Source organism: Stenella coeruleoalba (genome assembly GCF_951394435.1).
Source record: "Stenella coeruleoalba genome assembly, chromosome: 12".
NCBI lineage: Eukaryota > Metazoa > Chordata > Mammalia > Artiodactyla > Delphinidae > Stenella > Stenella coeruleoalba.
In genome coordinates, this window is record NC_137158.1 from 68,423,239 (window position 1) to 68,440,782 (window position 17,544).

Consider the following 17,544-nt stretch of genomic DNA (forward strand, 5'->3'; position numbering starts at 1 on the left):
CTATTATATACTTCTTTTTGAAGTAGCATTTCCATGTGCCACATTAAGAATCATGACCATGCCTTTTGTGAAGCAGGATCTTTTATTAAGAGGATCATAACATGAAAGTGATGGGGGTTAGAAGTGAGATGGAAGGAATAGAAACCTAAGCTCTCTTCTGTAGCTCCAGTGTGGGAGTAGAGTAGGCAGGGAGAAGGGGTGTAATTCATTATTATCTTTGTTTCCTTTCTGAGACATTATTTCTTGATATTATTATTGATGAATACCCTAAGAAAATAAAGTCATTAAGTAGCTTCTTTCCATGAACTCAGTGTAGTTTTAAAATAGTTATATGAAATAGAAAAAAGCCTTGGTTTTGCTTAATTCAAGGTGTGAAGTTTTTTTTTAATTTTAATTTTGTTTTTTTCTTTTAATCTGAGGTAGGAATGATTCCTTGGGTCAAAGGACTAGATGCCCAGCTTTTTTTCCCCCTATGTCCTAAATGACCAAAAAGCATTTTCATATTCATTGATGTATTTTACATTAAATAAATAGAACTGATTGTTCATAATTTAAAAATATAAAGGACTTTCAAAAAGAATCCCCATTCTTAGGTGTTATATATTACTTTGGAATGGAAAATTATTTTAGTTAAGAATACACATTTTGAATAAGGAATTCAATATTTTCTAAAGAGGCTTTGGAAGGTAATTCTTTTTATAATCACTGAAATGTTTTAAATTTAGGTAACTTTTTTCTAATTAAGAGAAATACGTAACAAATGGTTATTGTACATAGAAAGGTACATCTTATACAAATATACTCCAAAGATAAACTAAAGGAAAATAATGTGTATAGCTATTTTACTACTTACATTGTTCCTCCAGAATTTCTTGGAAAGGTATTAAAGCATTACATAAGGGCTTAATCTTTGAGAGTTTTAGTAATATCAGAAGCATAGCCTTGACATACTGTTTTGAAAAGTCTCTCCTGTATGACTTGCCCTTATGAAATCCATTTCATCCATCAGTGTGTAGTAAAGATTTTGGGATCTTTAGATGATTGATTTCATCTATACATTTCATTCTCTTTTGTTTCCCTTTACATTTACCTTCTCTAGGAGAAGTGCATTTTCCCCTGAGATTTTATTTTGCTAGTCTCAGTATATCAGAAAGACTGACTTTAGATAATTTTCAAGCTGACAGGTGCTGTACAGACTTCCTTCTCTAACCTTTCTTTTTACAAACTTAGCAGACTGAGTTCTGGATAAGGTTTAGTCATTTACTGTGTGGTCATCAGCCTCTTGATGGCAAACCTAGATCTAGAATCTAAATGTTCTTTCTCCACTCCCTTTGTGCCGGTTCCAGACTCTCATACAATATGGCATGAAAGGCCATGGGAACAGATTCTTAATGTGCCATAGAAAGCGTTGCTTCATTTTATGCATTATAACCTTGGGACTTGTGTTTAGTGGCAAGAAATGGTTTCCATTCCTCCTTTATATATTTTCATGCGTTAACCATAGATTGCTCATCCATATTAACTTTCATGTGCTCCTTGCAAAATTACATCTCTCTCATCTTTCTTACCAGCTACTGTAAACTCTCCTAGTACTACACCACCCACTGTCACCACTAACATGCCTGTTACTAATAAAACCGATAAACAAAGGAATGGTAAGAAATCATTATCTTTTATACTTGTAGTATGTCTGACTTGATGAAAAATTGTATTTAAGGGTGGAAATATCTAATGTTCCAACAAAGTTTCTATTGTTAGAATCAATTGGTACATTTGTACATTTGTAAGACTAGTAAAATAAATATCACTTGACTCCTTTGAGTTCCCCATTCTAATGACCAATGGAATGAGTACATTTCTAGTGCCACGCTTCTGCACTTTTAGCTAAAATTTCTTTCAAAGGAAGCTTTAAGAGAAAGGCATTAAATTAAAGGAATTAATTTGCATTATACTAGAGATCTGAGAAGAAAAATATTCATCACATTCTGTCAGATTATTCTCTAAGGAAACTAGTTTTTAAAGCATTTTATAATCTCAAAAAGCTAAATAATTTTAGTAATTTAATTTCTCACTAAGGCCAACTTTATGTTCAAACATTTGTGACAGTTAAATTATTTTTATATGGTAATACTTTGCTCTCTGTTTTTATTTGTTGAAGAATAATGGTTAGAATGTGATTGTATATCAATTAAATCATAAATCAATTTTCGACTGACAAAACTTCAAGTAACTGCCAATACCTTCTGTTTTTTCCCTCTCTATATACATGTTTTTGTTTATATTATTTGTAACTTGCAAATATAGCAGTCACATAAGATAAGGAATGAACTGGAGAAATGCCAGGTGAATTGAGTTATTATTTAATCTGCTACCTATATTAACTACAACGCATAGCCTTCTGGTAATTCAGTGTAAGTGATTTCAGTTTCTTCTAAAAAAGAGAAATTCCAATCAGGTGACCACACCATTGCTTCAAACACAGTAGTATTCTCAAATATGAGGTATTAGAAACAAAGGAGGGGGCTTCCCTGGTGGTGCAGTGGTTAAGAATCCACCTGCCAATGCAGGGGACACGGGTTCGAGCCCGGGTCCGGAAAGATCCCACAAGTCGCGGAGCAACTAAGCCTGTGTGCCACAGCTACAGAACCTGCACTCTAGGGCCCGCGAGCCACAACTACTGAGCCTGAGTGCCACAATTACTAAAGCCCATGTCCCTAGAGCCTGTGCTCCACAACAAGAGAAGCCACCACAATGAGAAGCCCACACACCACAGCAAAGAGTAACCCCCGCTCGCTGCAACTGGAGAAAGCCCACAGGCAGCAATGAAGACCCAAAGCAGCCAAAAATAAATAAATTAAATAAATTAAAAAAAAGAAACAAAGGAATTTTCTCAACCCCAATCATTTAACTTGCAAGGCCAAGACATCTGTAATATATCACCAGGGACCAAAACCCAGAGAAAAGAAACCCACATAGTTCATTTTTTCTTTTGGCTTTGGGGGTTACATCAACTTCCTGTACATTCAAGGACATTTAAATTGGAAGTACGGAATATTTTACATGAAACGTAGATATAAATTTCATTAGGGATATAAAGACATCGATTCAGGGAAGTGTTCATGGTTATTCTGGTAGTTACACCAAGGAGATTTATGATGGAGCAAAAATTCCAACAATCCCCAAGAAAGCAACAGCAGCTGAAATTTCCAGTGCATATTTCACATGGGCCCCAGCCAGTAGATGGGAATATTATAATTCTGACTAAGTATTTCACCCTTTGTATGAACATACAAAGAGCCTCTGTGGCATTCTCCCTCTAGGACTGGCACATCCTCTGCTGCCCAAGAACGTTTACATGATGCTTCAGAGTCCTTGACTTGGTGGAGTGGAGCTGTATTCACTCAATCATGTCATTTCTGACATTCTTGAAGAGAGCCTTGTTCAGTCCATCTCTCTCTGCGTCATAACCTTCACTGGAGTTTCAACAAAGCAAGCAAATGTTAGAATCAGTTAAAATGGTTTGACTTAGCCACTTTAAAGAAAAAAAATCTAATTCAGATCATTCTTGATAAAAATGTAATCCTAGCACTTAAAAATATTTAAAAATATTTGAAAGTCATGTAGTAGCAAGTCTCAGAATGGTGTACTCAAATTGATGTACCATCTGAACAATTTTACCACATCCTTGAACCACCTCTACTATTTATTTAATAGTTTTTCCCCCTAAATTGACTCACTTTTTTACTTAAACATTTATATTCATATAAATAAATTAATATCACTGTTGTAAAATGAAACCAGTACTACTTGTTTTAAAATAGAAGTGAAAAGTGAAAATAAATGTAATGAAAACAATGCTGTTGAATTCTCTCTATATCCTATTGCCTTCTCACATCTCAGCACCTAAAGCCTTCATTATCTTTTTAAAAAGAGAGGGTAACAAAGGGTTAGAGACACACTGTAATTAAGATGTTTTTTCTTTGGTATAGTCAAATTTGAAATAATTAAAAAGAGAATTACTTGTTTACCTTGTGAATAAATGGGATTTAGTGTCATGTCCTAGACTACCTAAGCTTATTCACATACTGTCAACAGTTTCAAATATATTTTTCTTACTCCTTGGGAAACTGATGTAATAAACATTCTCAGGCCTACGATCTGATATATTAGGGAACCCTGTTTTGTTCACTGTAAGAAAGATATACAGCTATCAAATCTGTTATCTACCTTATCTAGTCCTTTAAACTCTGGACTATTAAAGAGATTTACTGAGTTCGTCAATCATGATATGCTGGTGTCAGAGGGAGAGGGATTGAGATTGTTTGGCAATCAGACATATTTTTTCAGTATATCAATCAAATTTATCTTCCTGGCTTTTGTAAAATGTTCCTATCCCCCTGTGTAAAGTTCTTTTTGTTATTTTTCAATAGGATTTTTATCTGATACTTCAGATTATATACTAAGAAAATCTTATCTTCTAAGCTACTTTTCATAAACACATATTTCAGTATATGAGAGATAATCTAGGTATTCCTACAAATAACCTTAGTGCCTTCTGCATTACATTCCCAAGAAAAGCTCTTGGACTAATCATTGTTTCCATTCCAAATCATATGTTCTATGCTTGAAACATCACTGTCCTGCTGCTGAATATTAGACTTCTGTGAGGTTAGCACAAGCCATCCAAGTAAGGAACTAACTTTGTTAGTCCTTATTATTGTTCTAAAAACCTAACTTACAAGTGCAAATTGTATCATTGCTTCTAGTTCCTCCCATACGTTTGACTACTCAAAAAAATTCACTCTCAGGATATTTGTGTGCACCCAACAATCAATCTAGCTTTATAGGCCAAGGATCTTAAAGAAATCATGTGTGTAGGATGAACAGGACTCCAGTCATATTATAAATGCCACTGTCATACTATAATTGCCACATCACCAGTTCAAAGAAATAATCTTGAATCTAAAATAACATTTGGTTTATACTTTAACATTTATCTTTTCAAATGTATATTTTAAAGCCTACCTTTTCAAACCTATATTTCATACCCTTGAATGGAGAATGAAGTAGTGTCTGTCATTTCTATATCTTTTAAGAAACTCTCAGGAGAGTGTTAAGAAGATAAAAAAGGGGAAAGATAATTGGAGAAAGATCTACAGACAGGAACATGTTTTGATACCACATCTGTTATGGCAAGCAATGGTTTCTACTTTGAAGTTTTGTGAGGCTGGACGAGTTATCTAATTGGAAAAAAGTCTATCACAAATTCTTCAGGCTTGGATGTCATTATTAGGACAATACATCTTTTGAAGTGTCTGGAACATATGAAGATTTGTGAATAGCTTTTCTACTGAGACACAATGTGAGTTGTTACATCTATAGGAGAAGGCAACTTGACTACCAGGAGGACAGGGAAAAGCCTGCATCAGTGTATCTTAGTTGTGCGTTCTCTGTAATGTCAATGCTTGAGAGAATTATTTCACTGCGGTCCAAAATGTCCCCTCCAGTGGACATTTTATCTTGCTTTGACAGTTCATTCTTGGACATTTCCTAGGATTACTTGTTGACTACATTATCCAAAAAGTTTAAATAAGTGTAACCAGTAGACACTATTGAATAATTTTTGCTAAATATACATATATATATAAATATATATATACCTCATTCTGAGGCTTCTGAAGAGAGACTACTGGAAAACGATCCACAGAACCGGAGAATCTCTAACACTTAGGAGTAGGTTCTCTGGTGTATTCACATATTTTATTTAGCATAAGCAGTGTGACTCTAGAGAGAGTCATATATTTATAAACTGATTTAGGCTGACTCTGATATGTAATGTCTTTCTTATTTATAAAAACTGAATTGGGAAAAAAGTGTGGAAATATTTTAAATTTAAAGAAAAACATCTTAAGCGTTTGGATGCTTCCATAAAATTTCAGAAATGTGAATGATTAAAAATACTGATTTTTAGTATTTTGCAGGATTCTCCTGAGAGGGAAGGAATACAGCTCCTAACATAAACACGTGCTTTAGGTCTCCATCTAGTGGTAGCTTGTCACTTACTTTATTGGCACCCGGGAACATGCCCAAAATAGCCCTCAGATCCTGACATCAATATAGAATCCTGGACTTCTGCAACTTGAATTTCCTCTCGTTCATTCAGAATGTCCATGGTTTGATATGATGAGAGCTACAGTGTAAAAAGGTTTTTTTTTTGTTTTTTGGTCTGAATTATTATCATTTATTTTAAATATACTCCTGGAATTATTTTTCATTCAGAATATTTTTTAAAGGACCCTGAGGTCAGGATCATTAAAATACCTGAAGAGTTTTAGAAGCTGGAATAATAGTATGCATAAATTAAACTAAATATCCTTGGACTTGTACCAATTTCATAGATTTATATTATTATACCTGGGAGCGGCAATTTATTTTAGCATGAGTTTCTGACCCCTGTAGTGGAAAAACATTCTTTTAGGAGTATGACTGGAATTTGCATTTTGGTAGATTTGGGAGTTCCCAGAGGCATACTTTTGTACTTTTATCTACTGCCTCCCCCAAATCTTCATTAAATCTATTTCCCATTGTTTTAATTATATACTTTTACATTTTCTATGCATATTTTTCTCATGTTTGTAGGCATGAAGGTAGATGATTGATTGACAATAATGAAGAATCAATATTTTTTTCTGTATATAACCTACCATTTTTAAAAAGATTTTTTTTCTCATTAGCTACTTTTAGTAAGGTACCCTATAACACACATAGAGAGAGATTTAGCAAACCCTGGCTGGTCAGTTTGATTTTCATTTTTAAAATATATATATATGGCAGACTACTTTAAAGATTGTACCCTGCCACCCCCCCAAAAAAAACCTGAACCTCCTTCTGACATAGGATTTTCTTTTAAAAGCAAGTGAGTCCAGTTAAAATTCCATCTGCAAATATTCTTTCTTTTTTCCCCCTTTACTTGATACAAATGACGACATTTATAGAATTTTGACAAAAAATCTGGTGAAATACAACCCAATAACTTAATGGAAGTAATTGCTTTAGTGAAGAGGGGAAAGAGGACAGAGAGGATAAGGGACTGTGGGCCAAAAATATGTGATGCCTGTTCTTTTCCAAATTAAGTTCTGCCCATCATCTTACTCAAGTTTTCACATTCCAAACTATCATTCTTCGTAATATAGAAAAAAGGGATAATTTTTTGTTACAACAAATCAAATTGTACCTGAAAAATCACCATTTTACATACAGGAGATAGAATTCTATAGAATTAAAAAATATGAAGAAACATAGGCAGGTGATAATTTAGAAGCAATGACTTCATAAGAGTAAACTAAATGATAACTATTTCTAAAAAGTTGCGAAGGTCAATGAGAATGAAGTTAAAATATCTTGTAAATTTTCTGTACCTATGTAGAAGGCGTTTCTTTTAAGTTGTATGAAATCATGTCCTTGTAAGTGTAAGTTGATAAGTATATGACTGTAAAATATAATTAATGGACTAAATCTTATTTCCAATGGACAGATGGAATTATTTATAGAATTTTCATAGAGATTCAAAACATCCTTCATCACCCCGAGGTAAAAGTACAGAGCAAGGTGGCCGAATGGGTAAGTGAATTGTAAAATTTCTTTATTGGCTTTAAGACTTTAATCTCTGGAAATCTGGAAAAGACTCTACTGTCTAACTGAATCCACAGATCATACTGAAACATAGATACTATTCATTATAAATGTATGTATAGATATGTAAGTGAGATATTGCACTTTTGAATAGAAAGAGAGATACATTTGAATGACAAGAAAGAGCCTAATAGACTATTATGTCAAATAAGAAAGGTGCCTCACAAATGGAAAAGTGTTTTGAGAGGTATGTTTATTTACTGTTATATCCATACATTTTCAGCACTTTGTTTTTGTTCTGTTTTATTTATTTATTTTTTATTTTATTTTATTTTGCGGTGTGCGGGCCTCTCTCTGTTGTGGCCTCTCCCGTTGCGGAGGACAGGCTCCGGACGCACAGGTTCAGCGGCCATGGCTCACAGGCCCAGCCGCTCCGCGGCATGTGGGATCTTCCCGGACTGGGGCACGAACCTGTGTCCCCTGCATCGGCAGGCGGACTCTCAACCACTGCGCCACCAGGGAAGCCCTGTTCTGTTTTTTTTAAAGCAGTGAAAGCAGGTTTTATTCAGTAACCACTGACAGTAGGAGAACGTGCTGAGCCCCATTCTGATTTGTGCAGAGGTGACTGGGGGTTTTAAAGGAACAGTGAGGGTGGAGGGAGGAGGAATGGTAGGGACTTGAACAGAGTCAGGAAAGTGAAAAATTACAAAAAAGTGGGAGGGGTGGTTGGTCCATAAGAAGCCCTTCTGGGGTTGCTAACTGATGCCTATCGAAGTTAGGCTCCTATCCTCCCACAGAGACTGGGAGATGGGCCCTATCTTCAGGTGTTGGCTGGAACAAGCAGTGAATTCATTCATTTGTTCAGCACTGTTTTTAAAAATACATTTCTTATTTTTTTTATTTAATTGAGTGTTTGATTCAAAAACCACTAAATATAAAAAGATATATCATGAATATCTTTCACCATCCTTGACACTCATCTGCCTGGAGGCCAACCTGTCTGCATAGAAATCACTGTTAGTTTTTCTTGGGTTTTTCAAGAATTTGTTTGTGACTGTAAAAGAAAATGACTATACATCCTTTTTTTTTCCTTTTTATATTAAAAGTAGCATATTGCACACACCATCCCACACTGTACTTATTTTTGTTATTGCCAGATTTGCAGTATCAGTACACAGAGACCGTCCTTATCGTTTTTTAAAAAAACAGGGTACAATATTCCATTATGTGGCTCTCTAGTCATTTATTTAACAAGTTTTCTGCTGATGGATATTTGGGTTATAATTTATTTAACCAGCATTCTATTGGTTAAAATTTTGGTAATTTCCAGTTAAAAAAACCCTAAGCATTTTATTTTCTTATTTTTCTTACAAATACAGCCTAAGGGTTAAAAAAATTTTCTTCTTCTCTATAATAATATCAAAAATTTAACTTTCCATAGGTTTCTATTTTTTCTATTATTTTATTTCCTATCTACAGCATACTGTGAGACCATGTACTGTTTTTATGTACTACTACAGTTCAGACAATTTTTGTGAAAAAAGTCATTTGTCATTTGGGTATACATTCTGAAGTAAGAAAAATGGGTTTTCGTACATGGTAGCTGTCTAATAAGTGTGTCCTTGGTAGCAAAAGAAAGTTAAACCATACAATAAGAGGTAGTGGTGATAATACTTTATACATACATATATATGTTTATATGTAGATAGATATTGATATAGATAGATATTTGAAGAATGGTAGGAAAACATAGTCTTATTTTTAAAGGCAAGAAAGGGCTTTACTGAATGAGTATAATCTTGCATCTTGTTTTCTTTCCAGCATTCTTCTCTCTGCTTTTTTAAAGTCAGAATGTTTTCAAAAGATAAAACTTCTATTTTTTAAATTTATTTTATTGAAGTATAGTTGATTTACAATGCTGTGTTAGTCAAAATATGAAATTCTTTATTTTTATTCTCAAAGGAACCACTTCTAATATTATTAATTCTGTAAATTAGCATTCATTGGAAAGTTTGTGCTTTAGACAAGGTATAATTTTACATTTATATTTATTTCATGCATGGTTTTCAACATAACATCATTTTTATCTGAAGCTAAACTTTAATGGACACTTTTCCCTTAAGGTGTAAGATACCAGAGCAGGTATTTGGAAACAGGAAAATATATTTCATATTATTACTATTTCATATTATTGTTTCATATTATTACTATTTCATACTGTTTCATATTATTACTATTTATAATTTAAAAATAATTTAATACTTCTTGCCAGAATTTCCTAGAATTTACATTCATTTTAAAAATGCTTACAAGGAAGGCTAAACGTGTGTATGAAACAAGACCTAAAAAACTCTTTGGAGGAGATACATAAGTAAGAGAATTTAGTGTCAGTAAAGAAATGGTGGTCTGTGATTGTGTTAGACAATGCATATGGGAGGTTTTTATTTATACTGAGAGGAATCCATTGCTTCATTAAAAAGTCTGGTGCTGAGACCCATAAAAATTTTTAAATGACCACATAACAATTATAACACAGTTCCCCATAATGTTGAACTTTTTTGTTTTTTTAAAGGTTTATATTGTTAACTTATAATTTTTCTTACTACTAATATTCTTCTGACATGGTAATTGCTAGAAAAACATGTTAATGCATTTCAGTGATTGTTGAATGAAGAGTATGGAAGGTGTGTATTGTGCTCATCTTCCCTGTGTACCCTATTGCAGCTAAGTTTTCAGTGTTACAGCTAATTTGAAGGCCCATTACAGAGAAAGCCCTTTATAATAGGGGCTGGAGACAAACGTATAGTGTTTGCAGACAGACAAGACTTGGGTTCCAATCTGGGATCTGCTACTTCTTAGTTGCAGCTTGGTCAAGTTATTTCGTGTCTGTGAAGCTCAGTTTCTTTGTGTAGTGGGTGGGAGGACAGTGCAGATAATACCTATCTCATTAGTTGTTGTGAGAATGAAGGAAATAACATTTGTAAGGTTCTTGGCATACAGTGATCTAGTAACTGTTATCTGTACTTTCTTTCACTGCTCTAGCTCTTCGGAATTTTCCCAGGGTCTTATTTCAGTAACACTTTATGGGAGAGAAGAAACTGGATTTAAGTTTTTTAAAAAATTATTTAAAAGTATTACTCAAACTTATCCTTTTCTATTGTATTTTCAGCTCAATTCAACCTTCCAGAATTGGAACTATACTGTTTATGTGGTTAATATCAGGTAAATGACAGAATAAATTGAGAAATAAAAAGTAGTGTCTAATTTAATACTTCTGTCTCCCTCTCTCTCTCCCCCTCTCTCTCTGGTTATTCCTGCACACACATACATGTAAGTACAGACATACACACACACCATATTCATAATCTTTCTAAAACAACTCTATATTATATCATTTCTTTGCACAAAAAGCTTCAATGATGCAGCAATGGTTTTAAAAATTTTGATTGTAGATCCCAATCATTTTTTAAAATGTAGTTTGTACTTCCAAAATATATTTGTGATTTTAAATAAATTGTATATATGCATGTGTGTATATTACTTAACCAATATATTATGTTATAATGTATCATAAACTGAGAGGATAAATAAATATAAATGGAAGTTCTGTTACTTGCTTCTCATACCCCAGTAGATCATCTAGAGCACCCCCTGGGTTGCATGCACCCCAGTTTGGAGACGATTTTTCTGCAAGATAAGACATCTACAGTCTGATTGCAACTTGGCCTTTCAAAATTATCTTTCACTAATCTTCTATTTAAACACTCCACTGAATCTCTAGCAGATATTGTCATTCACCTGTCTTCCTCTGCACCTTGTTTTTACAGTTTTATACTTAAATTAGTTTCTAAAGTGTATTTGATGAACCCTAAACATGTTTTCTGTGAACCTAAGAGATGTAATAACACAGAAAAAGGGATCAAAAAGTCAAATTAGTTCAGGAGCTAAATTATTAAACAAACTGAAGCAAGTTTCTGTATATCCAAGCATCTCAGGTTCTTTCGTGTACTGATATGCATCATGAATCTTAGAGAGAGAGAGAGAAGGCACGTAGCTGTCAAGCTTTATTTGACCATGGAGCTGTTTCGTCTCAGGCATATGAAAGAACTAGGACCTCAGAACACACATTTGCAAACACTGACTTAGAATGTCCTTTCTGCCTCTTTCTCTCACGTCCTCAAATTTTGTTGTTGATCGTACAGCAGATGAAGCTGATAATGAATGTACTTATTTGTATTTTTAGTTTTCACCTGAGCACTGGAGAGGACAAGATTAAAGTGAGGAGAAGCATTGTGAATGATCAAAGGTAACGCTGGCAACGTCTTGCAGAAAATGTAACATCTTTCTCTTGCTCTCTGCTTTGACTGTCTGGTAGAGAAATGAAATCAGTGCAGTAGGAGAGAAACATTTCAATCCAGTGGCACATTTAAATTATGTCTTTATCTCTAGTGGACAGTCTTCTTTTTTTTTCCTGTAGTTAAAACGGTAATATAGCAGACTGGGTAGAAATGTACATCTGATAAAAAATAATTCAGAAGTAGAACATTTGTTAGTTTTAGTATTTCCAGTTTATGATAACCAATTACCTCTTATTTGAAATTTCAGAGACCTTCAAAGAAAGAAAATAATTATAGTGTTATTTCAAGTAAGGTACTTATGTACAATAGCATCTAATAATATGGGTGATAGATGCTGAAATATTTTCAACATTCAAAGCCATCGGCTAATTTTCTGAAGTCTTCATTTTTAAATTTATATCAAGGTCATGACTTATGCAGGCAGGTAATTTAATGGATATGTTCACCATATGTAATAGTTGGCATTTAAAGGCCAACTGTTCTTAAAAAATAATGTAAACTCCTACATGAAATAAATGTAGTTATGTTCAGGTGATATATTGCATCTCCACAGAATAAAAATATTAGTTGAAAAGCAAAAGTTCACATCTCTTACTCAGTTTCAATTGACTGAATTAATATTATGTATTTACAACTATAATGATGGAATACATCTCTTTTCAGGTGATACATTCTTACTGTGAGAAGCTAGTAATAAAATTTCATATGAGAGTTAACTAGAGAGTTTTCTTATTTTTTTTCTTTTTCTATTCGGCATTAGAAAAACACGTCTTTAAGATTATATTTCAAACTTATTTCTGTAAGTGTTCAACAGACTGGATTGGGCCACCTGGTTAGGGAAAGTTGTTTTTTATTTTCTGGAATTGTTCCTTTTCCTTTGTGATCTAAAGAACAAATAATGTATTTAATGTATTTTAACACTGTATTCTTGATGGTAACAGGACTTTTCTCCTCTATTTAGGCAAATAATTTCTTTTTTCCAAACCTTACTGCTAGATCATATTGAGCCTTGAATAATGGATCCAGCAATTATCTGGATCGCTTTGCTGGACACTTTGTCTTGCAGTTGTGGCAGCCCTAGTTCAGGGTATCTCCAATGGTATACCCTCTGCAGAGGGCTCCAACTCAGATTCTAACAGTGCAATTTTATAAGAAGAGCCAAATAGCATATTTCTCAGAAGTATAAATATATTAAACCAATGCTTCTTGGAAGCATAATCATCATCCTCATCCTCATTGTAAGCTTCATCGCAGTGTCTCCTTACATTTGCACAGCACTTTATGATTCCAAGCACTGTCACATTCACTGGCTCATTGGATTCCCTCTCCCAATTACTCCCTGACATAGATAAGGCAGGTAGCATCCTGCCCTTTCAACCAGTGACAAAACTAAGACCCAGTGAATTGCCCAAGATCAAGCAACCAATATGAAAAGCCGGGATTTTTGACTTTGTGCTGCCATGCTGCAGTCCCACTTGAAGTGGCTCCTCTACTGCCTGACAATACTAAAGTCAGCCATCGTGAATACGTGTCAGCACCTTCGAAACTCTTGTTCAAAAAGCATTTAAGTTCATGGAATCTCAGTTTCCTGTCTGTCAAACCAATGGGTAATTTTACAGAAAATTATAGGGAGAATGAACTTAGACAATGTATATGGGAAAATCCACACATTTTGTTTTTCTTTGGTATGAACTCCGGCATTGCTTTAAAATTTGTTCTTACTGGCTTTACCTCCATTTCTTTCTTTCTGCTTGCTGTTTCTTTTCTGTTCATGGATGAACTTTTATAGTCTCTCATAGTTTTTGTCCAAACAACAATCTACTAGTCTTCACACACGCTTTTTTCCCAACCTTTTCTTTCAATCAGATTGTTACACTTAACACAGACCCTAGCTTTAGATAATGCTATCATACTCTATTACCTAGGCAGACAGGAAACCAAAGCTGCAGAGACTGGTTTATTCAAATAAAGAACAATTGATAGTAACAACAGATAGAACTGGACTTTACAGAACCATAAAATAGTTTCAGTTTCCAGGATGAGAGAGGAAAGCAACACAGATAAGACCTGTGAAAACGCACGGTCGTTCTTGAATTGCTGAATTTGGGTCAGTACCATCCACATTGTACTGTGTTCTCAATATTCAAAGGAAGTGAAAGGTCATATTCCCAACTATAAGTTCTCAGTTACTGGAGTGGCAAAGGTTAGTTTCCAACAATAATTTAATCAAGGGATACTTTTTTTTAATAGGCCGTTAAACAAATTATTAAGCTATCACAATTCAGCTTATATTTCACACCTATGTTTGTCTCATCCTAAAATATGACTCGTATATGAACATTAAGCAGTAAATGATTTTAGAGATAAATAGCTTTTCAGAGTGAATTATGAGAATTGTGAAGTATGTTGTCCTTGAGATTAGCACAGATAGTTAGGGAAAAAATAGGGCCACTTTTAAATTTCACCTAACCTTGAATAGCAAATATTTCACTTATTTTTCTTTTTTTAAGCATCACAAATATGTGAATACTCTATTTCATTTATACTGATACCCACAGAATTTCATAAATAAAATATGCTACTGCCTCTCCACTGAGGACTTCATAGTAACACAGTTCTACTGAGTTCACTTGGGCATCTTTTGATTTCTGCTCTTGACCACAGCTGTGATTACAATAGAAGAGAAAATTATATTACTTCAAATAGTAGAACCAAAGTTTTGGTGGGGCTTTTAGGGTATGTCTCTGCTTCCCATAGAGATATTTTCTTTTTAAAGACATGCAGGGTCAGGCAGTCTATAAACTTCTTCAGTGATATGCTGACCAATCACTGAGTGAATTTCAAGTACTTATTTTGTAACTTTTCAGTGTACAAAGTACTAGTAAATACTTCATGGAGATAGAAAATCATTTATCACAATTCTGGAGAAATTGTAATGTATTTGTAAACAATAACACTTAATAATTTCAAAAGTTAAAAGTTTAGTCAGATTAGTTGAAATTCTAATTTTTCTTGAAAAACTTTATTTTTTGCTTTAAAGAAACAATGTGGAATTAACCACAAATATGGCCTTCCTTGCATGTATGCTGTAAAACATTACTTAAAATATTTCTCAAAAGAAATGGGGTGATATGGTAGATGATACAGGCAGTATCTTATACAATCTATTCATATTGAGATTTTTTTTAACATTATAATTTGTGCAGTGGCAGAAGTCTTTGAGTGCCTTGGCATATTTCTTCAGTCTCAGCACTTTATGGTCACCCTCTTACTACCATATCCAAATGTTCTATTTTTCCACCCAAAAAACAACCAACTGGTCAATAGCACCACCAACAATCCTATCGGAATTGTTTTCCTAGGTTGGTGATTTTGGCCCTTCTAGTTTACAATGCTACCAACAATCCTGATTTAGAAGGAAGAACCATTCAGCAGAAGCTCTTAAGAAATAATGAGTCCCTGGATGAGGGCTTGAGGCTACACAGAGTGAACGTGAGGCAACTGGGTAAGTGCCTTTAATATTTTTATAATATGTGTTTTATGTGACTACTATCCAGGTTTAATTGAAACAACAACAAAAGTATTCTTCCTTTGTGTGTTTGCTTATTTAAAGCTATTTTTTTCTGATGATGAAATTCATCCTATTGGTGACATTGTTAACAAATGGGTGACAAGGTTAGCATAAAAGGTAGTACCTTGATACCTGTGAATCCAAGGGAATGAAAGAGGCAGTTTATACCCTATTTTAGGAACCTATTATGAAAATACTAAGAATATGAGCAAAATGCCAAGATAACCTTGAGCAGAATTGGCTTCAACTTTAGGAATAAAGAGTGTGTGTGTGTGTGTGTGTGTGTGTGTGTGTGTGTGTGCATTTGGGATCTCTAATGAGGTAAATCTTATAAAAGACTATTTCGTGTTATAAAACATCCTCTTCTCTTATGTTCTCTGTCTCCATTAAAGATACCACCGTCTTTGCTGGAATAGGCCAGAAATCTGGGAGTTATCCTGGACCTAGATTCAGTTCTCACCTGGATGCCATTCACATCCTAAACTCCAGCCACAGGTGTGGTGCTTCGAGCACCTCCCCAAACGTGCAGTGCTCTTTTCTCTGTCTTTGCCCACACTTCTCTCCTCTTCTCTCACTGCCCACCTGATGATCAACTATATAGTATTAAGGACAGTCCAAAGTCACCTCTTCTATGAAGCCTTTTCTGACATCATCATGTACGAATAGATATCACTGTCTTGGAGACTCCACTTCAAGCTGTCCACAGCTTCATACATTTTCTTTAAACAGGAATTTCCCCTGGCTTGAGAACACATCTTATTTTTCTAACACCCTCACTTCCTACCTCCCCCCAGCAACCAGCATATCCCCCAACCCTTAAATACCTGAATAAATAAACAAATGAGGCTTGATGGGCATATTTTAGAAAAGTAAATGATCAAAATATGGATAACAAAAAATAACGTTATCATTCTAATGTTATGATGACAGTTGATTAGGTATATTAGTAGAGCTCAAAAGAAAGGGAAACTTTGACACATTTCCTTATACACACATGCAGGAGGTTGAAGTGGGGGAAGCAGCTATTCCTCAGCCTCTAAGAGCAGGATTATGGCTGAGGCCAGAATCACAATGTAATAAAGAAGCAGGCATCTTTGCTTCTGTGAGAAACCACCCATCTCTAATTTGTCAACATACACAGTTACAGTCAGCCCCCCATTTCCACGGGTTCTGCATCTGTAGATTCAACCAACCTTGGATCAAAAATATTTGGGGGGGTTTCCCTGGTGGTGCAGTGGTTGAGAGTCCGCCTGCCGATGCAGGGGACACGGGTTCGTGCCCTGGTCCGGGAAGATCCCACATGCTGTGGAGTGGTTAGGCCCGTGAGCCATGGCCGCTGAGCCTGCGCGTCCGGAGCCTGTGCTTTGCAACGGGAGAGACCACAACAGTGAGAGGCCTGAGTACCACAAAAAATAAATAAATAAATATTTGGGGGGAAAAATTCAGAAAGTTCCAGAAATCAAAGCTTGAAATATACATTATATTTAAAACTATTTACATAGCTTTTACACAGTATTTGTTATTATAAGTACTCTAGTGATGATTTAAAGTATACAGGAGAATGTGCATAGGTTATTGCAAATATTACACCATTTTACACAAGGGACATGAGTTTCCTCGGATTTTGTTATCTTGTGTGTGTGTGTGTGTGTGTGTGTGTTGAGGGGGGTGTTTCCTGGAACCAGTCCCTCGAGAATACTGAGGGATGGATGTATAAGGAACTCGTTGAGGTTAAAGAATGCAAATCATCATTATCGTCATCAACAACAGCAGTTTCTGAGCCTCTGTGGGAAAATGCTTGCTTATTTAATAAACAGAGCTTCTTGGGGATGAGCAAAGTCCAAACGCTGCCCTTTCACACATAAGGGTCTCCACAGAGAAGGAGCTTGATGAATGGTAGTTTGTATGTGGCAAAGGAGCCTCATGAGGACCAACCTTATCTCTGTCCTCAGAGGCTGAGGAATTACTTAGACAAGTAATTTA

At 34.8% G+C, this 17,544-nt stretch overlaps 1 protein-coding gene across 1 annotated transcript in view; it reads left to right on the forward strand.

Annotated features, from left to right (window-relative positions):
- ADGRG6 (adhesion G protein-coupled receptor G6) overlaps positions 1-17,544 on the forward strand; it is a 135,755-nt gene that overhangs the window by 76,820 nt on the left and 41,391 nt on the right. The window contains exons 6-10 of the mRNA XM_079939615.1: positions 1,572-1,655; positions 7,535-7,620; positions 10,802-10,854; positions 11,876-11,938; positions 15,353-15,495. Of these exons, the coding sequence (XP_079795741.1) occupies positions 1,572-1,655; positions 7,535-7,620; positions 10,802-10,854; positions 11,876-11,938; positions 15,353-15,495 (429 nt within the window). The remainder of the gene's footprint in view (positions 1-1,571; positions 1,656-7,534; positions 7,621-10,801; positions 10,855-11,875; positions 11,939-15,352; positions 15,496-17,544) is intronic.